At 45.8% G+C, this 21,734-nt stretch overlaps 1 protein-coding gene across 7 annotated transcripts in view; it reads left to right on the top strand.

Moving 5' to 3' along the window:
• The window catches only part of TEAD1 (TEA domain transcription factor 1), a 252,506-nt gene that overhangs the window by 183,408 nt on the left and 47,364 nt on the right, over nt 1-21,734 (top strand). Inside the window, exons 4-10 of one of the 7 annotated variants that reach the window (XM_079102706.1) lie at nt 1,036-1,098; nt 1,188-1,250; nt 14,523-14,534; nt 15,328-15,462; nt 16,604-16,650; nt 17,455-17,516; nt 18,705-18,829. In XM_079102706.1, the coding sequence (XP_078958832.1) occupies nt 1,036-1,098; nt 1,188-1,250; nt 14,523-14,534; nt 15,328-15,462; nt 16,604-16,650; nt 17,455-17,516; nt 18,705-18,829 (507 nt within the window). The remainder of the gene's footprint in view (nt 1-1,035; nt 1,099-1,187; nt 1,251-14,522; nt 14,535-15,327; nt 15,463-16,603; nt 16,651-17,454; nt 17,517-18,704; nt 18,830-21,734) is intronic. The other 6 variants (XM_079102709.1, XM_079102707.1, XM_079102708.1 and 3 more) reach the window with 6 other exon arrangements.

Below are 21,734 nucleotides of genomic sequence, written 5' to 3'. Positions count from 1 at the left end.
TAATTCCTTACCTGCTGAAAGTGCTGGACCTGGGCTGTCTGCTGGCCTGTGAACTCTGGTCCTTTGCCTGGTGACCCCCTTCACTGGGGAACTTTTCTAAATTTAACCAAGTCCCACTGAAAGAGATGCAAATTTGTTTACCCAGTAGAATCATTGTGTTTCAGAAGCCCGACTTGGCTACGTTTCCACACCCCGGCATCCTGGGGATGTTTTTAGGCAGCAGTTGGTGATACCTCTCCAATGTGAATTTGTTGTTCAGCAAATCCGTGTGGTTTTCAACCCAGATTTTTAACAGGATGGCTGGCTGGCTGGCTGTATTCACACATTTCGCTTTGTAATAATATGCAAATCCACTTGGCACCCAGTCAATACCCAAAAGAGTGGAAGGATTAAAGATATTTATAAGGGCACAGAAAAAAAAAAAAGGAAAAAAAAAAAAAGCTCTGCTAACTGGGTCTTTCCATTTCTCTTTGAAATCTAATTTACATGTCAGTATTATTTTAACATTTGCTACAGAATCCAGAGCTCTTAATGAGATCAGAATACAACCGACAGCTTCAGCTTTTTGATTCTGTACTATGTGCTAATTTATGGATCGTCTCCTCTAAATTGAGAAAAAGGGATTTTCCCTCCTGATGCTGAGAAGCTATAAATATTTTCATTTACCACTACCCCCACCTTTTTTAATTTTATAAAGAAAGCAATCCTACTCTCCCCCTCTCATCCCTTCCAAAATAAGTTTTTCCCAGTGCCCATGATTTCTCCCGGGTGGGAAAACTGAGATGAGCTTGCACTTTGGTCCTGAATCAAGTCACTGCAGTGATGACCCAGTCTGAAAAGCTTAGAGCAGTGCTGGGGGCTTGGTGTCTGGCTGGGACTGTGTATTCCTAACTGCGGAGCTTTGTTGAGATGCAAATAACCTCCCCCCTCCCCAAACCCTCCCAAGGAGTAGCGATTTTATATTTGATTTCCTTTTTTTGTTTTGTTTTGTTTTGTTTTGTTTTTTGTTTCCCCTCATAAACCCGAACAATGTAGGTGTCTAGTCATATACAGGTCTTAGCAAGAAAGAAAGTTCGAGAAATTCAAGCCGCCATTAAGGTACGTCTGGCTTGCCCAGTTGTAGGGGGCTTTTCATCTCCATGGTTACAGGCTTTTCCTTTGTTTTCCTCCCTTCCCCTACCCTGCAGGTGTCTAGTCACATTCAGGTTCTTGCCAGAAGGAAATCTCGTGATTTTCATTCCAAGCTAAAGGTATGCGCTTTTCTGCTTTTTGGCTTGTGGTTGCTATGCATCTCACTTCCTGTTTTCCATGGTGACTGGTGAATGCCTGGTGCTGGGATTCTGGTAACCTAGTTTCCTCGCATGTGAGAGCTGTTTACATTTCTTTGTGTCTAATCTCTCTGTTTCTGTACTAGCCTCACATTAAACTCAATGTGCGGGTGTGTGTGTGTGTGTGTGTGTGTGTGTGTGTGTGTGTGTGTGTGTGTGTGTGTGTGTGTGTGTGTGTTCCTAATAACAATGCAAATGCAGCAGAGAGCTGGCCTTGATAACTTTTCTGCACAGAAAGACAATTTTTTTTTTTTTTTTAAAATGCCTTCGAATGTCCACCAAGCAGCCCTGGGCTAGGAGAACTTTAAAAACAAGAAGTCGTCGTCGTCCAGAGATGTAAAGTTGATGGAGACTTTATTTTTTTAAAGTTGATTTCCAAAGTGATCATGAAATCACTTGTTAAAAATATTTAGAAATTATTTTGATTTCTACTTTTGATGCATTTTTGAGAATTCTTATGGAAATACATCTTCTTCATGTATGTCTCTTCCAACATAGAGTATTTTTAGCCAAATTTCTTCCACATTGCTTAATGTTCTTTTTTAAGTGAATGGCTCTCTTATTAAAAGGAAGTTTAAAGTGTGGCCTCAAGCAAAAAAGATGGATCTTTGAGATGGGAAAGCTCTTGATCAAATTCATGTTTGCAGTCCCAATTAAAATTTTACCATGCCTCATTTTCCAGTTTCTTAAAACACATTTCATAATGAAGGCATGGACAATTTTAAAATAAAAAGCTCTCCCTACTTTTCCCCTTCTAAAATTTGCAGTAAAACTTGTATGACCTTTTTTTTTTTTTTCTGATAATGCCCTGTATTAGAAATGCAAAGGAATTATAGTTCGTGTGTGGAGGAGTTATAGTTTATAGTAAAAATTAATTTTTAGAGTATATAGTTCTTTTCTCCTACCTCCCCCCCACATTAATTAAATTTGTGGTTTTATTCCACACTGGAAAACAGTGTCATCTCACAGCCCAATGATGCAAGTCCTCCTGCTCTTTTGATACAAGCGAGGCTGGCTGTGGCGTAGGACTAGAGCTAGGAAGAGCATTTGGTGTGCCCTCTGCAGTGGGCAGCATGCTGGCTCGCTTGCACGTGTGGCTGATGGTGGCTGGCTTGGAGCTGCACTGGCTGAGCAGTTGAAAAGCTAAGATAACTTCATAGATTCTGCTTTTTAACCAAAGGTGCGGTTCTCTCTGTGGTTGTAACTACCCCAGTGTTTGCTCACATTCTGACTCTGTTTCTAGTTTCTCTGAGCTAATGAATTAATGATGTACAAAGAAGTTTACAGATACCAATTTTGTGTTTCCATCTGAGATGGTTGTGAATTGCTTCTGTACTGTGCTCTTGACTCACAAGGGCACACAGCCTTCAGCTGGAAACCCTGTTAAGAGATAAATGATGCTTTTCTGTTCAAATCGCCGTGAGATACAGGAAAATTGTTTGATCATATTATGAATTTTATTCCATGAACACAATTTTGCTGTTGTTCTGTACATTTACATATAGGCAGATATTGCTGTAAATCCTGCTTCAGGTTCAAGCATGGCATCATCTTGGTGGGCAATTAGCAACCAACACTCTATCATAGAATTGGCTGCATGAATGGGAATGTAAGGTGTTTGGTACTATTGAATATTCTTTAAAAATAAATTTTAAAAAACTTTCTGTCAAGGGCTATATGTTTTCTCTCATCTGTGGAAGCTAGAGAGGAAAAAGGAAAGAAAAGGTTGGGGCAGGGGGTCTCCTGAAAATAGAAGAGAGATCAGTAGGACAGAGGGACCAGGGGAAGAGGAGGAGAGGAAAAGGGGAAGTACTGGGGAATGATATTGGCCAAATTCTATTGTCACATCGCATGCATGAGTGAATGAGTAACAACGAATCATACAATTATGTACAACTCTAATGCACCAATAAGAGAAGAGAAGTTTCCCTGCACTTTCAGTCCTGTCCCACTCTTGGGGGCAGTCACAAAGAGGAGGTAGACACAGGCTATGGAATAGCAACTGGTACAGCATGTAAGCTCCAAAACCACCTCCATCTTCTTTTAATTTCTTTCCTCCTTCCCTGCCATATTATTCTTGGAAACTGGAGTCTTTTGTTTTTCCATCAGCTAATGCTGGTTGAGGGTTCTGGGCATAGAGCTCATCCTGATGGGATGTTAGCAGGCAGCTCCCCAGCACAGAGCTGGCCACGTGAGTGGGAATGTGAAACCTAGGGTGCTCTTGGGGTAAGTGTGAGCACCAAGAGCCACAATGAAACACGGAGGGAATCTTAGGGATAAACTCACAAAGAACGTGCTTCCAAGTTTGAAAGTTGAAAGACAGGAGTTTTATTTTTGTTCAGGGCTTCTTGCATGCCCTCTCATTTGAGCTCACTACAACGTGGGACCCAGTCACCCAACCTATAAGGGGCAAAGGCAGAGTTTGAACACAGATCCTCCTGACTTCTAAACTACTTTTCTTCCCTATGGGCTTTTATCTAGTGGAGATGGGAGAATGTTTTCAAGCAGAAGGCTCCATGCCAGCACACTTTAGATAATGTGTTCTCCCCGTGTTCCTTGGACCTGGGTGTGCAGGCTTGCTACCAGCTTACCCCTGGGCATCCACAGTTTCCCTTTGAGCCATTGGCCAGAATTTGGACTTTATTTGGGATTGACACCTTAGTGATCATCAGTAACTTAGGGCATGGTCCTGGCCTTACAGCCTCTGTGTCATTACTCAGAGAGCGTTGCGACAGTCCAGGAGAGTAAGGCTGGCTGTCGGCTGTCACCTGTTTCTTGGTGATACTACTGCCTTCCTTCCTTCCATGGACATTTCATCCTTACTCTTCCTGATCACCTGGTACCAGGATGCAGCCTCTGGTCCACTCCGTTGGTTCTTTGGAGGGGTTAGGCTCATTGCCCCATCTGCACTCTGACTGGGTTCTGGCATCTAGTAGCACAGTAGTGAGGAGACAGGGAGGAACCTCTTCTCTGAGTTCATATTGGGGTGAGACTGAGAACCAGTCTTCTTTCCTCCAATACTAACTAGTGAGATAAACTCAAAACACAAAGGTGAAGTCATCCCAGAAGGCAACAAGGGTAGCTTCTGGGCGGGCAGTGGGGGTGGCAGAAAGTACCCAAGATTACGTGACATGTTGTATTTTGCCAAAGAAGATACTAGAGTCTTCTTGGAGAAGGTGACTGATGACTCTCCAGCCCCGGGTCAGTCCTTGATTGACTTCCTCCCCCAGGCTGGTTACTGCTATTCCACATGCTCAGAAATCAGAGGGGGAGACAGGTTTGTGGTCCTGTGAAGACCAAAGCCATGCTCACATTTCCCTGTCCTGCCACAGAGTTTGAAAAAGTTCTATGTCCACACCTGGGGCCACGGCCTGGTGCCGCTTCCTTATGAGTCTTCTTGCTTCCAAGCCTCTCCTTACTTCCCAGGGAAGAATGTGGCACAATTCACGAGGCTACTGGTTTGCCATTCTTTTTTTGTGGTGGTGGTAGGGTACCTGGGATTAAACTCGGGGGCACTGAGCCACATCCCCAGCCCTATTTTGTATTTTATTTTGAGACAGGGTCTCACTGAGTTGCTTAGTGCCTTGCCGTTGCTAAGGCTGGCTTTGAACTTGAGATCCTTCTGCCTTAGCCTCCTGAGTCGCTGGGATTGTAGGCATGGGCCACTGTACCTGGCTTGCCATTCTTTTTTAAAGGCAGTGGAACTCATTTTTCAAATTGAAATTGTACTGAAGTCCTTCGTTATGTGAATGAGTAAAAACCGTTGAAGCAAATTGAAGCTCAGGCTCTCACATCTGCAGCCATGTCCTCTTTGGCTGTTCCACTGCATAGAGTTTGAGAGACCAGGCTACTTTAGGCAGAAGGAAAAGGAGGAGCCTCCAGGAAGCTCACCAGTCCCACTGCAGCTCATGCTCTAAGTTTTATGGCCTGCTCACTGTGTTCTCTTAAAGAAAAGACTCACAGAGACAGTGGGGTCAGTCTCCTGTCATGCCCACAGATGAGTCATCCTAACTGCAAAGTCACTCTTAAAAATCTGTAGACTAAGTCCCAAAGGCCAGCTCTGTGCCATTGACTGCAGTGGTTCTCAGAGTGCCAGTTTCAACCCCAAAGTGTGGACTTTCATTTTAATTTTAGCAAAGGAAAAATTATTCTAGTGAATGTGTTAAGATCTTCTCATAGTTTTGAAATTTAAAAGTAACAGACATAATTACCTACAAACATTTCATTGAGAACCCAGTATATTCTAGGCCCTCATAAATATTGGGCATACAGAGTTGATGCACAGCCTGTTTTGGGGGGGCCGGGACACTAAACCTTTCTGTCTGTTCTGTGGTAGGTTGTCCATAGCTAGATGCTCTGTAAGAGAAATTTACTAGGGTCATACGGAGGCTTCCCAGAGGGAGGAATGATTAATTCTGAGTGGAGAATTGTGGAATGCCTCATGGAGGAGACCTGATTGGATCCAAGTATAGAGGAAGGTGGTGGTTTCCCACAGAGGCGGGGGTTTGGGGCACCATTAAGAGCACCGTAGAGATGGGCAGTGGGAGATGGCTGGGGGAGTCCCACAGGGAGGCCTACATGGTCCCGCTGAGGAGGGGGTGGGGTTCACTGGTCCTTTTGGGAGTAACCCAAGGTTGTTCCAGTGTGTACTTTGAAAAGATCTCTCTAGCTGTTTTTTGAAGGATAGTTAGTAAAAGGGAGGTCAAGTTGGAGGCAGGGAAACTTAAATTCCTGAGCTCCTGTAAGTGTGGTTGAGAGAAGTGGGGGCCTCGACCAGAAGCCAACCCCACTCTGCGGCCCTCACCAGTCCTCTGGTTGCCCTTGGCTGGCTCCCCACTCTGGTCCACCATGACTACTTTCTGCTCTTTCTTCCTCATTGTTTTTAAAGAGTGGATTATGTTTATAAGGTTTGCCCCTAGGAAGCCTGCAAAATACACACCAGAACTTTTCAGAAAAAAATTTTCAATAGTAGTATGTAAGACTTGGTGTATTAAAGTTGAGTTCTCAAAAATAACAGTAATTAACTTGGAGTGGGCAACAAAATTAACTCTGATGTTTTTATTGTTGCTAAATTTTGGATACTTAAAAGTTGGTACAGAGAAGAAAGTGTTAAATACTCATGTTTGTATGATCTCGAAATGATCACTTTCATTATGACATAATCTCTTTTGTCTTTTAAAGTAACAGAGATCAAATGGTTAAAACATTATTCTGTACTTTTTCTAATCTCCTCTACCAACCTTTCTTTTCCAGTCAAAACCAGTCCCCCCACTAGTCTTTCCTTGCCCTTTGTTTCCCTGAGAAAATCAAATCCAGTGAAAACTTACACCCCCCACCCCCGGGTCTTAAACTCAATCTAGGAGTTCACCCATTGTCAGCCATGACCTTTTGCTGGAGCTGCTGTCACCAACCCAAGATCTTTTCTCTGCAATATGTAGCAGCCTAAGCCAAGATTTGGCCAACAGTTTGAAATGACCTTGAACACAGACCATGACCATAAGGGAGAATGCACATGGCAAGAAATAGAGGGGTTGGTTGAAATAGCAGGGGAGTGAGAAGATGGAGCACCTGGAGCAGAGTGGCGAGATGGATGGAGGAGGAATACAATGCATTTGTGGAGAAAGCATCAGCATTTTGGAAATTTGCATATACAGTCAGAGTTCGGTCTTCTGGGTCAAAGTGTGTAAGAGAGAAGCAAGAGCCCTGACTGCTTGAGTGACTTGGTAGGACTGCCGCCGGTGTGACTTCTGTGCAGACAGTCCTTTTGACTCAGTGACCTTCAGGTGATAGGTGTGTCTTAGAGGATCCACAGCTTGGTAACCAGGCCTGATTCCAGTTATAGAGGCAGAATCGTGCAGTTACAGTGAGCAGGTGGCTTACAAGTCTAGGGAATATGCTTTTAGAGATTCCAAGGGTGAGAGTTAGGACTCTGCCTTGGATTTATGCCAACAGCTGCACCTACAGCAGTGTCACCCGTTCTGGTTTCATTTATTTTCGTCTATCTTCCTCTTTGCCCTGGTTTAGCCTCTTACTGGCATCTCCAGTTGAGTTGTGAGAAATAGCAGCGTGGTCTGAGGACTAGATTGCAATGTTAGAAGTTGTTCGCCACTTTGATTGTTTCACTCACCATTAATTCATCAAAAAGTCATCCATCCACTCCCCCATTTTTTTAAGCTCCAGGGATTTACTGTCCCAGCATTAGAAAGAGTGTGAAAGTGTTTTCCATGCATTAAGCAGTCTTTCTTTCCTGTTCAGAGTTCCTGTGTAGTTTTCGGCTCTGAATCTCTTTCTGCATAGATCAGCTGTCCTTACCCTGTCTGGAGTCCTCTTTCCCCATCAGCAGCAGAGAGGCCATCCTTTATTTGCTGGTGTCAGAGGCTTGTGGAAACCTCAATCCAGCTGTGCAGACACCATGACCACACCATGGACCATCTTCACCTTCACCTTCACAGAAGATGGACCGGCCACGTCCAGTTCATGTTTTGTTTGGGGAAGTGCATGACGCAGGACAGTACTAGGAAAGTATAAGTACCTTGCCCTGCTCTGACCTCAGCAGGAGTATGTCTAAGGATACACGTTCATGTCTGGCCCTGGATGCGTATTGGAAAGACTCCTGTACTGGTTGACATTGCATCATCCCAACAGTGGATAAAGACCCTAGCATCTCCCATTACGTCCAGTCATTGGTGACTAATTTATAAGCAACATGCACTCCCCCAGGGCCATTTTCATTCTTGCCCTGGTGGCCTTTGTGATTTGATTTCTGAACAGGCCTTTCTTTCCAATTTACTGTTCCTTCCAATAAACACAGAACTTAAAGTTCATGTTGCCCATTTAATTCTCTGGAGTTGAAGATCTTCACTGGGGTGTCTCTGACGTCTACCCTGTGCTTCCTGTTTGTATCTCCACTGAATCCACCCAGGAAGGGCCTGCCACAGGGAAGACAGACCTGCTTCCCTTCTCTTGGGCCACTGTGCTCCTCAGAAGACCTGGGCAGGACAGGAGGCGGAGAGTTTCTGCACAGCAGCCTCCTTTGTGTGGCACCGAGATGCTTGGCCGAGTCACGGGTCAGGAAGTCTTGCAGTCTTTCTGGCATCTCCCAGCCTTCGCCAGAGTCTTCTGCATGTACCTTTTTTGTGACATGTACCTTTTCTCCTGAAGATATTTTCATCACCTTGTTTTTAGTTTAACTGAATTAAAACTCAGTTGGGAGGCAATTTCTTGTCCCAGATGTGATGTAAAACCTCTCATCAGCAGAGGGGCAGTGCAGGTCAGTGGGACAGTGTGGCCCTGAGCATTGAGCCTGTTGACCTTTCTGTGGGAACTGATTTTTTTTTTTTTTTTTTTTTTTTTTGGTACTAGGGATTGAACCTAGGGGGCCCTTTACCACTGGGATACATCTCCCCTCTTTTTTATATTGAGACAGGATCTAAGTTCCTGAAGGCCTTACTGAGTTGCTGAGGCTGACCTCAAACTTGTGATCCTCCTGCCTCAGCCTCCGGAGTAATGGGGATTATAAGACTTTGCCACCACACCCAACTTTTCTATGTGAACTGAGCTGGGTCTGGATTTTCTTTTAATGGGCATTAGAAACAACCTCATTCTACATTTTTATCCCTAAATAGAGAAACCCTGTTGTTAATCAACTTCCATTGAAGAACCTGCAATGCAGAGAATGCCGTAGAATAACAATCATTTCCAAGATTCTGTAGTGAGAACCCAAGTTCATGGGCATTGCAGATTCTGAGCAGGGTAGAACCTGGATGGCAGGTTGGTTGGTTGTGAGGACCCTGCACTGAGTGCTTGAAGCAGTCCTAAGCAGGGGTGTTCTGACCCTTGCTTCATAGAAGAAGATGCAGTGGCTCAGAATAACTGTCTTGCCAAGGGTCTCAAATTTGAATTTGATTCCTGGGCTGTCTGGTGCGAAAGCCCAGACTCTTTGCATAGTGCCCCACAGCCTCCTCAAGGAGCGTGCTGGTCAAGGATGAGGTTGTCCATCTGACTCAAGATGCTGTGCACTGGCTCGCCCATGCTGAGCCCTTCTCCTGTGTCTCTGCATCTGAGGAAATGAATAGTGGCAGCTATTGCCCACTCTGGAGCTCAGCTCCAGCCAGCTGCCATTGGGGTTCCTCTAACTTGCCCAGGGAGCCACCTTCTGCTCCATACTGTCACCTCCCAGAAAAGGGACAAAGGTCATAGGGTACCTTCTCCCGCACACTCAGATCTGGCCTGGAACAAAGCTGCCCTCAGTGATAGGCTTCCTGGAAGGCCACAAGGCACACCTACCAGTCTCCTCATCTAAGGTCCTTTATGATGCTAAGTTCCATATCAGGATTAAAAGAACCGCTGTTGACAATTATAAAATACTAAATATAGCTCAGTATATTTAAAAATGAACAATGGTAAAAGCCTTGAAAATTTTTTCTTTGATGTGAATGGAGTCTTTGGCATTTGGAAATACAATAAGATGAATTAATTGCTACTCATTAGGCGGCAAGTCAGGAAAAGTATGAATGTGGCTTCTTTCCTCCACATTAGCGGCTGCCTGACCAGAATGGCCCCCTTTTGTATTTACTCCTGCCTTCTCTAATAATAAGCAAATTAGAGATCATGGCTAGAAAAAATTCAAGTGCCCTCTGTCCTTTCTCCAAAACCATCATATAGTTTTGTGATGTTTATCTGCTCCAGGTTTGTGGCTGATAATTGCAGAGGGCATGTCAATCCACATAATACAAGGTTAGAAAAAAAAATCTGCAAAATTACTTCTTAGGGAAGTATTCGGTATCTTTTTCTGAAAAAGGTGATTTTGATGTTCAAGCAAACTTGTACTATAGTTTTGTGTTCAGTTTTGTATTACCGTATATTTCAAATTAGGAGTAGTTTGTAGTTTTGGAAGGACCCGGCTCACCCCCATCGTGATGCTGGGAATTGAACCCAAGGCCTTGTGCTTCATAGGCAAGTGCCCCACCAGCGAGCCAAACTCCAAGCCCTTGAGGCAAACACTTCATAACTATCAAGAATTTTTAAATTCTTCGTCTTTTTTGTCTTTGTATGTTTTTTTCTGATATGTTGGTAGGCTTCCATATGAATAAATTTAATTGGAATCTTTCGACTCTGAAATGTTGGCCCATGAGTAAACTGTTTGGATACGCTGGTTTAGTATGCTCTTCATTAACATTCCATATACGGCAGCTGTGGTATATAGTATATGGACGCTTGTGACTTTTTTGTATTACCTTTAAAATTTGTCTATGGTTAATGTCTAAAGAGTATGAGGTAATTGATATTGCAGGATAATCAGAAGCTGGGGAAGCACCGGGGAGGAGGGAGGTCAAGACCCTCCTGATACCCAGTCTGGTCCCTAACATGGCTGGCGTTCTCAGAGCACCTGCCTGCCGTGGGTCTTTGTGGTATGTCACCTGTGTTACATGCACACATTTCCAAGCAGAGTGTCCACTGCAGTCCTGCAGAGGAGGCTGTGGGCGGACAGTCATAGCAGCAGCCTGCTCCGCTTCATGAAATATGAAAGCCTGTTTACTTAGTAACGAAAACGATTTGAAAGGCTTCAGGCTGAAGAGTTTCTGTCTGACCACAACCTGCTGGACCGTGAGGCTTCTGATGGCACTGTGAATCAGAAATTGAATTGTGAAGAAAGTGGGGTCGGCAACGAGACACGTCCGCTGATCAGAGGGCTTCATCTGCCCTCGTTCTCAGGTCCCTTGGGCCACTTGTACTTAGAACTCACCCACCTCCCTATCAGCAGTCTAAAGATCCACAATTCCTGCTTCTTCAATTTCTCAAATTGCAGATCAAGGCAACAAGTTAGGGTTCATTTGCCATCTCTTTCCCCAGTCCCCATTAATCTTTTTTTGTGGCTTTATTCTTCGTAATTTTAGGGATCAAGGGTCTAAAATCAGTGAGGAGGAGGCATTGTAGACTTGTCCAAGATTTTTCTAGGACACAGTTTTCTGTGCACATGCCATATGTACACACACGATGCTCAGGGTATTTCCTGTAATCGAAGACACTGAGGATTATAACTCCATAGTGACTTAATTGCAGATTTTCAAGGTAAAATAATGCTTATCCTTTGCAAATCTCATCCACATCTCAGAAATGTTGGTGTGAATAGGATAAAATTAGTTCGGGGTGCAAATGTAGCACACATTTTTAGATGTCCTTAAAGCCTCACTTATCCGGTAGATTGGCCCCTTTCCTCTTAGTGTGCAGATGAGAGGAGAGGATAGAGTTGAATGTGTAAAAGGCTGGGATGTAAGACCAGAGTGACACAGGGAAGCTATTTACTCAGGTCTGACACTTACAGTTATAAATTTTCCAAAGTCAGGCATGTGTCCCTGGGCTGAAAATGGCAATTGAGAGATCTGTCCATTGAAATCTTTTAGCCCAGCACCCTCCGAACTCCCCTTTCAGGATAAGTGGGTCTGCGGCAAACCTCCTGGTTCTCATTTCCAGGTAGCTCTGACTGTGCTTATTATCTGTTATTTATTGCTTTAGATGTTAAAGAAAAAAATTAATACTTTTAATTTTCACATGTATATCATAGATAAAGGAGTGATGCTATAAAATTAAATGAACAGAGCAGATCCACTACAAAAGGTAGGAAATCACTGGCATAGACATTTTAGTCCACTTGCAGAAAATTGGCTATTCTCGATTAGGTAGGTCAAGTGCAGAAAGAACCACTACTTGAGGTAAAATTTCCATTCCACACTTTGCTTTCTCTCTCTTAGGACAGGCAGCCAAGAGCTGCCCAAATGTTAACATCTACTGTCCTCACACTAGTAGTTTTTGTTTTTTTTTGTTTTTGCTAAATGTATTAAGATGTATTTGTTTATAAGGGAATGCCCCCTCTTAGGTAAAAATACATGTAGAACCAGAAAGACATTAGAGAATAAAACACACCTTCTTATTTTCTAGATGAGGAAAATTCCAGAGTGTGAAATGACTTGCCCAATGTAACCCAGCCCATTCACATCAGGCAGGGTCAGGCTGAGAACGAGGTCAGCTGTCTCCCCAGCAGGTACACCTTCACCATCAGAGAGCATGTTGGTGCTGTCAAAGTGGTTGCTTTGCCCCTCTGCTTTTGAACTCGTTTTCATTAAGTACCCAGTGGGATGCTGGGTAATAAAAGAGTCAAACTTTAGACAAAAGAAAAAGATCATGTTCTGAAGCTGTGTGACATACACGGCAAAGATACTTTCCCACACTGACTGACTTCCCTGATGCAAAAAAAGACTCCTTTTTCTGTGAAAAAGTTGATGAACTTTTCCAATAAACCTAGCAAAGAGAAGCATCTCATGGAACTCTTAAGAGAAAGGTTATGGAGATACAGAGAACTCTTTTACACTTGGACCTGCACTTTCAATTTGTAAGTTTCCCCACCCAGGTGAGCCAAACAGATCCTGTAGTTGGGTAGGGAGAATCAGCCCTGTCACCAGCATGTCATAAACACAGACCTTGCAGGTCTGTAAGAGGCCCCAGGACATTTTTTGGAATAGAGCCACGCCCACAGTGCTTTTGTAGTTTGTCAGTCTTCAGAATTCACACCAGTCCGGCAGGAGAGAAGTCCAGGTTGCTGTTTTCCAAAGCTCCCCAACTAGAGCCCTGGAGAAGCCGCAGGGCATGTTGTGTGCTGAGGAAGGTGCCTGTGGTCACACCTGTGCCATTACTACCTCAGTTTCAGAAATCACTTGGAGAGCATTTATAACTTCTCATAAGGGGTTAAGAGACTTGGGAGCTGGAGTCCAAAATGACTGGTCCAAAGAGAAACCAAAAAGTGTGGGTTGATGTCAAGGTATTCTTGCCTCTGAATGGAGTAGGTGTGACTGGATGGGCCAGGGGGCAGGTGAAACCACAGGACATCTAAGAGTGGATTGACAGGCACTTACATCCATTTGTGTTGGGCCCAGTTCAACTCTAGGGCATGTGTACACTCCTAGTCAGTTTATTGTAAAATCCCATCAACTTCAAGATTTTTTTTTGGTCTGGTATTCTCAGAATGTGAAATATTTCAGGTGTTTTTGTTTATTGTTTGTTTAACTTAAATAAAAAAAGTTACCCAAGAAAGCTGGCTTCAGGTGAGAGCATTTGGCAAGTTAGCAAATGGAACTTCACCTGGAAGCATGCCATATGATGAGAAGAGATAACAGGCATCACTGAGTCACTGGGGGCCATTCCCACGGGGACTAGTAATCCTGCAAGCTTCCAGGGCTTTCACAGTGTCATTTAGCTACAGCAGGTGCCATTGCAGATGCTCATATGACCATGTGCACCCCTGAAAAGCTGTATTTGCAGCTCCTTAGTTTTTCAGTTGTGAGCCACAGAAATATATTAAACACAAAAATTCATGCAAGGATTAGATCCCCCCCCACCCTACTCTAGCTCTTTTTCAGGGGCTAATGTGAGCATTTGGAAACATTCATATGGTGTTCTTGGTGGTTTGGGGCAAAGTCGTTTCTACTTTAGAATTCCCTTAAGTCGTTTTATTTTTCTCTTTACTTTTTTTTTTTTTTTTGGTGAACCCAGAGCCTCACACAAGTGAGGCAGGTACTCTACCACCAAGCTACATTGTTTTGTAGGCTTTGATTTCAAGGCCTCTTGACCTTGCTTTTGGCACCTCAACGTGTCTATTCCTCACCTCTGGTGAGATCTGTGAACTTGGAAGCTGCATCTCAGCTGGCACTCAGTGTCTCATCCTGTAGCTGCCCTTGACCATCCCCCACCGTGAACTCTGAATGGCAGCCATAGAGGGCACACCATTGATTGTGGTGTTGCCATTTTGTTCTTGCCTTGATGGCATCTGGGATGGGTGTATAAACCCTCTGCCTGCAGCTAGGAACCTTCACATGCTGACCTGGCCCAGCCCTGCAGGCAGCAGTGGGGCCTGCCATACATCAGGGTCTCACTATTGCTCCTTTTGTCCTGGGGAAGCATAAAACCAGCATGAAGGAGTGGGGGGAAGCTTTTTGATTGTCATTGGGCACCTTGTCAATGATGGATGTAGATCATACATTCCTCCTAAAATATGAAAAAAAATGCTAATGCTTCTATACATTTCATTGTATCCAAGTATTGTATTTGTATACATATATATATTTTTTTAACTGAAGAACAAAAATAATCCTGCCTTTGTATATGCAATTCTTTTAACAAATTATTTATTATTGTATCCAGGTAACAAGCATGGTAAGTATTTTCACCAAACTGAGTATTCTGTATTTTAGCTGTGCTTGGCAGACTTTTTTTTGGCTAGCTTTGTGTTACCAGTCTTGGCTTTTCTAGAAAAGATTCATTTGGGAAGAGGAGAAACCACCCACCTGTAGTGTCCCCTACCTCCTGAGCTTTCGTGAGAAGCCGTGTAGCCTTAGACCCACGGCGGGGATACTTGAGAAAGCATGCGCCCCGCCAGCATGCTGCTTGGCCCGTCCCCCCTGTCCACCCTGCTGCTTCTGAGCTGCCCCCACCAGGTGTCTGCCAGGGCTCCCAGGCCTCACATGACCCCAGCAGCTCCTGGGCCTGTGGCCCTGTGACCGCCGGCACACACGGGCTCCCCACGCTCTGTGGACGGTCCTGCTCCCAGTCCATGGCACATTTCTTCTCTGCTCCTCTCATCTGTGTACTTAAAAGCAGGGCCTCTCCCATCCCTCTCCCCTAGTGTGTTAAGTAATTGGAGAAATTTCCTTCTGGAAGCTGAAAAAATAAATGTGTACTCTTCTCAGAGGCTTCCCCATTCTGTTAGAAAATGGATTCAGATTTTTTAAAAAACCTCTCGACTGGGTGTTTTCAGCGAGCGTCCAGCGTTAACGGTAGTGGAGCGTGTTCCAGCCTCCTGGCCGTGTTGATTTATCCATGCATGTCTGCTTTTTCGGCCTCTTTTGTGGCTCTGTTTTTTAGTCCATGTGCTCGTGGCTGTGGCTGTCTAACCTGCCTGGTAGCCATGCATTCTGTATTAAGTCAGTGTGTCACTGTCACCTTCAAGGATCAGACTGCAAAGGACAAGGCCCTGCAGCACATGGCAGCCATGTCATCAGCTCAGATCGTCTCCGCCACTGCCATTCACAACAAGCTGGGGCTGCCTGGGATTCCACGCCCTACCTTCCCAGGGGCACCGGGGGTAAGTCAGGAGCCAGGTCTGGGAATGAGAGCTGCTCCGGACACGGGGTGGGTGCGGACCTGCATGGAGACCTCCTCCTGGCTCTTCTTGCCAATTGAGTCAGATATTAAAAGGACAGAGACCACCTTGCGGTGAACTGATGCTGGGTGCAAGATGGTGAAAGAAAGAAAGGAAGGGAGGCAGGAGTGAAGGAGAGAGGGAGGGAGAGCAGATAGGGAGGAGGAGTGGAGGAAGAGAAAGAGCTGGTGGGAGACAAGGTAGAGAGGGGGATTCCCTAGTCCCTGCTGATGCAGAATTAAGTATTACTTTTCTGATGCCCTTTTGGGTTGTGACCTACCTCTTCATTCTTTTTCCTGATGGTCCTGTCCCTGTGACCTCAGGATCACTTTGTGTCAGCTAGGCCCAAAAGGAACAAAGTGTGCTGTTGGTCTTTTCATTCTGACACCTACCAAGGAGCATTATGTTATAATCGCAGTGAACCTCACGGTCATCTTAAATGCCTTTTATTGTCATTGCCATTTTACAGATGAGAAAGCTGAGGTTGCTTAGTAGCAAGACAAAAGCGTGAGTAGCTAGATCATAGGCAGATGCACAGTGAAGTTCAGATTCAGCTCCAGGGCTCCGAGGCTCCAGAGGCTTCCTTTTCCCTTTATCTCATGCCGCCTCGGGCTGGGGAATGGCAGGTGCAGAAGGCCTCAGGGTCACTCACAGCAAAGCAGGTGCCTGTGTTTCTTCTCTGAGTTCCTGGCCCTCTCGCTGCAAACTTGATCCACTGTTCCACCAGGCCTTCGGTGCTGGAAATCATGGAGGCAGAGTAGTACATAGGGAGCGCTTCAGAGCAGAGGGCAGGAGTGGAAGATCGAATGCTGCGTGGGCAGAGTGGTCCTCCAAAATACTCATGAACCCCTGTGGCATGCCCAGTGCTCTGTTGAGCCGCTTATCTCCTACCCTCAGGAGGGTTTTTCAGAACAGAGGGACTGGGGGAGTCCTGGGTGGCAGGTGGGGGACCAGGATGACCATATCTGCACTTGGGGAGGTGATGCTGCTGCTGGTGGGTGACTGAACCTGCTGCCCTTCAGCAGGGGCTACAGTCGTGTCCTGTGAACTCGTGTTCCTGAAGCCTTTGCCTTTTGTCTTCCAGTTCTGGCCTGGAATGATACAAACAGGGCAGCCAGGATCCTCACAAGAGTAAGTCTGAGGAGGGCCGCAGACAACAGGGGGCTGGTCACAGCCCACTCTAGAGAACCAGTGCTCCTGTACCAGGGTATCTCTGGGCTTAGCCAAGGAAGGAGAGTTAACTGAGATCCTTAGTCAGGACCTTTCAGATCCAGAAGAGGCGCAAGCATGTCACTCCTATGTTGAAGTCATACAGATGGAATAGGAAGTGGATCCCTGTCCCATTATGGGTTTGGAAATAGGAAATGGGTTCCTGTCCCTTTATGGCTTTGGAGGGAAGAGCATGGACCTCCCTTACCTGTAAGAGGGCAGCAGAAGTGATTCTGTAGCCCTTTCCATTCTGCTTTGCCCGGTGGCAGTACAGGAGGTGGGGGGTGGAGGGAGGGTGTCTTTCGAATAGAAAATCCTGCAGATGGCTTGGGGGCATGAGAAGCAAGCTCAGTCAACCAGAAGACGAGGACAGTTTGGGGCTAAAAGATAGAAGCAAATCCTACCTGTACATTGTTAAGAGAACTTGATCTATTTGGCCTAAAGGAGGAGAGCCTGGAGCATGTCCCAAACCTTGCCTAGACACAGTGACTGCTGACCTCTGTCTTTTTAGGGACGAAAAGAGGTTCAGAGGCAGATGTCACAGTGCATGAGAGTCAGGCTGATGTCTACCCAGCAGGTGCCCCTGAACTGACACAAAGCCTGGTGGTTCAACCCCAGCAGGCTCCCCCCAGGCAGGAACTGGTGTGAGGAGTCCCCATTGGGAGGCCTGGGTAGTGACCACCGCTGCATCCATGATTTCTGATTCTTGGCACTGTTTGTCCCCAGCGTCAAGCCCTTCGTGCAGCAGGCCTACCCCATCCAGCCAGCGGTCACGGCCCCCATTCCAGGTGAGTCTCCCCCATCCTCCCTCCTGGGAGAGTAAGTGGCCTCCACAACCGATGGCCAGGCCTGTTCTCACTGTGGGGTGATGCTCGTCTTTGCCGTTGCCTTAGGTTGCCTCTCACTTGTGAAGACTTGCCTGCCCCTCGTAGCCTTGCCTCACGTAGGGTAGGGGTAGGGCTGGAGCTCAGGAAGGTCAAGGGGAGTCCCTGGCTAGGTCCTGAGTAGCTTCAGTCATTTCCCAAGAACTCTTCAGATGGATTTGTGAAAAACAGGAAGCCCGACCACTTTCACTGAAGATCCCAGCTCAGCTCAGAAGGGAAGTAGATGCCTATCCCTCCTCACCATGAACTGGCTGTTGAGCGGTCCACATCCTCCGCACAGATAAGAGTTTTCTTTGCCCTTTTAGATACATAGACTACAATTCCTACTATTTTTGAAAAGTAGTAAACAAATCTGGTTGGCCCACCTCTCTCCCTGCCACACACTACCCACCCCCATGTGTACATAGTGGAGAAATGCTCTCGTGATGTGGTATAAAAATCATTGCTCTCCACCATATATACCCCACACTGAAAATGCATGCACATGTTGCCCTCTGCTCCAGTACTGTGGAGCATCCTGAGGGAATATTCTATAATACTGGTGACTACAGTCTTAAGAAAGAAGATTGGGGGCTGGGGTTGTGGCTCAGAGGTAGAGCACTTGAGTAGCATGTGTGAGGCACTGGGTTCAAGCCTCAGCACCACATAAAAATAAAAATAAAGGTATTGTGTCCATGTATAACTTAAAAAAAAAAAAAAAAGGAAAGAAGATGGATAAACACAAGAAATGCACAGCACAGCACCTCCTGTCTCCCAGGAAGTCTTTGGAAGCATTCCCTTGAACTCATAAGCCATTTTTAGCTTGGTTACTAGCTGGGCCCCTTCGTCCAGGATTCACTGTCCTTTTGCCACAGTCCTTAACCTTAGCTGAAGGTGGCTTATTATGCTATGCTTGTTTGGCTTGTCCCTGTCTCTGAGAGCCTCAGCCAGAATGTCACCCCTGCCCAACTGAGTTCTACCCCCTAGACATGGGTGGGAAGGCACTTTTGGCCTTCCCTTCTGGACCATGTTTTGTGGTGGCCTGCCCCAGTGTCATCCTGAGGCCTAAGGGAAGGCAATGACCAGGTGTGAAGGTGACCGTTGGTCTTTCAGGGTTTGAGCCTACGTCGGCCCCAGCTCCCTCGGTTCCTGCCTGGCAAGGGCGTTCCATTGGCACAACCAAGCTTCGCCTGGTGGAATTCTCAGCTTTTCTTGAACAGCAGCGAGACCCAGATTCGGTGAGTGTGCCCCAGAGGTGTGTCTTGATCCAAGACTTGCGTCTCCTTCCAGTTCACCTTCTTGCTCCTCAGTCTTCTGTCCTTCCCTTTTCCTGGTACCTGTCAGATAGATGCCCAGTGTGAAGGCAGACTTGGAGCAGCCCAGCAACTTCCCCAAAAGGAGAAGGGCATTCCTCCTGGCAAATGTTAGGACTCCAGAGCTGGGTGTTTATTGCTGCTTGCACTATAATCTCTGGGGAAAACTTAAGCTGGAGGGAGAGCCCTTTATAGGTCCTTGTGTCTAATAAAATTTAACAGCAGGTAACATTGATTGAGCCTTGCCATGTGGCTGGCACTGTGTGAAGGTATTTGATCCCATTTTATCTCATAGAAATACTGTGAGCGAGCACTGCCTGACAGATGAGGAAACACAAAGGCCGAGCAGCTTCTCCAGAGCTACAGGGTTTAATCCAGAGTTACAGGGTTTAATACAGATTCAAATGCAAGTCTTTAAAATTCTTAAGTCCAAAGAGTCATTCTACACTGCTTTTCCAAGGCTGTGTTTTTTCAAAATAGCATGTTGTTTTCTCCTGAAGGAGAAGTAACAAAGTGGCACTTTTAACAGCTTAACATAGAATGCAGTGCATTATAATATTGTAAACACCAGTACCCCTGGCATCTGGACTCCATTTGTCATCTTCTCCTTCTCTCCCCGCCCCATCTTGTACCCATCGTCCCATCATTTCCCATACATATGTGAGCCTCCCTTCTTTCCCACCCCATGAGCCCCGTACCCTTTCTTCACACCCACTCCTTGGCTGTGCTTATAAGCCTTGCATCTGTGTGTGGGTGAGTCCAAGGCAGAAATCAAAGGAATCAGGAGTTTGTCTTTGGGATCCTCACCAACTCCTTTCCGCATTCTCCATCTCCCCATCCCACCCATCTCGGGGGCTACCAAAAGCATGTAGGTCCCAGGCTCGCTGCGTGTTGCCAACCCTGCTGTCATTCTGTCACCGGGAAAAGGTGTCGTGAAAGTAGGCACAGTCTGTGCTAAGTATCTGGGATCCTGAGCAGTTGGAAGGGCCCCACAGGAGAGTTTATGCTCCAGCTGGGTGGGAAGCCTCCGGGGCGGGGGGGGGGGGGGGGGAGATGCCTTGGGCCAGATGGAACTTGGCACATCACCATAGCAGGGACAGGGCAACCCATGTGCCCACTGATGTCCCCATCCATGAATCGTAAACTCTGATAGCTGGTGGAAAAATGGAGTTGCTTCAAAGTTAGGGGAAAAATAAGGAAAAAATGTAAAGTAGGTCATGGAGCCCATGAGGGAAGTGAAGCTGGTGAGACCAGGGACGGAAGGTGGCCCGCAGGATCACTCTTCTCCAGGATCTGGGTGCTTTTGCAAGACAAGCAGTGCTGGGGGTTAAAACTCATGTAAAAATCGAAAGAACGATACCCTTCTTGCCCTGGGCTTCCTGTTCTTGGCTTTTTGCTGGAAGTCCGGGTTTCGTCTCTCTGCTTCTTGGGACGCACATTCGTGTAGCTCCCTGCTGTTTCCCTGGTGCTTCGTCTTCCATCATTTCCTTCTACCCTCACAGTTCCCCATGAGAAAGGTTTTGGTTTCTTCATTTTATAGATAAAGAAACTGAGGCCCCAGACACCTCCTTCGCATTTAGAAAGTCTCTTAAATTTCCTGTTCGGTCCAGATATCTCCTCTCTGAGCAAATCTCTCTCTCTGCATGTGGTCTTTTTTTTTTTTTAAGGGACAGTGCTCCAAGATACTGGGAAGTAAAAGCCCCAAAATGATTTTATTCCCTAGTTGAAAGACTATGGAATATTTATCATAGCCCCTTCTTTTTGCTGTGTTCTCCAGTTGTGGACCTGTTTCCACTTCTTCTTGTTCCTAGTGTTGTTCACATTAACATTTTTGAGTCACTGACGGATTCATTCAGTCTGCTGTATCAAAATTCATGTGCATCTGCAGGTACAAGGGACTGCAGAGAAGTGGGGCTGCTGCTGCTCAGACAGCCACAGCCTGTGCCCTGGTGGAGTGTAGCGCCTGGTGGGGGAGACAGACAGGCAGTTACATGGGAGAGCTTGTGACATTTGGTGGCTGCTAGGAAGGCAGAGTACAAAATGCCTGAGTAAGGGACCAGGCACCAGGCCAGGCCTACTACAGGATATGACCCTCAAGTTGAGAGGTGGAGGATTGGACAAGGAAAGAGTAAGGCACAAGAACATTCCAGAGGTGATGAACCAGAAGCATTTAAAGCAAATGAATTTGGTGAATATTTTAATAAAGCCAGAGCTCACCAAATTGCAGTGTCCAGAAATACATATATCACGCATCTTCAGAATGATGCCTACTAACCCGAATGTTTCATCTCGGATTTAGAATTTTCCTGTTTAATAAAAAGAAAAAAAAAAGGTTGGCTAAATGGTTAGGTCTCTAACAAGTGACTTCAAAGGTACTTAAATAAATGGAAGGGCTGGTGTGAGTCAACACCCTAGGGCCCCTTGAGGAAATAATTATTCTATTTATGAGTTGGGAGCCAGGAGAGATTGGAGCCTTTCGAACTACTGCTTGCCAACCAGTGTTTCAGGCATTGGGGAATCAGCAATGATGGAAACTAAATTCTTACTGTCTGGAGCCCACTGTGTTGGAGAAGACAAACCACCATGCAAAAATGTGTATGTAGACATCTCTCTGCCTCCATGGGGCATGCCAGAACCCACAGGTGCTCTAGTCCTCTGTGTAAAATAGAGGAGGATTACATATAACCGATGTGTGTCTCCACTACTCTAAATCATCTCTAGGCTACTTATAATCTCTAATACCTGTAAGTATTGTATAAGTAACTCTTATATTGTTAGAGAATGACAAGAAAAAAAGAATGTACATGCTCAGGACACATGCAGTTTGGTG

The sequence above is a fragment of the Sciurus vulgaris genome (assembly GCF_902686455.1).
Source record: "Sciurus vulgaris genome assembly, chromosome: 11".
In the NCBI taxonomy this organism is placed as follows: domain Eukaryota; kingdom Metazoa; phylum Chordata; class Mammalia; order Rodentia; family Sciuridae; genus Sciurus; species Sciurus vulgaris.
This window is presented reverse-complemented; position numbering and strand designations above follow the sequence as displayed.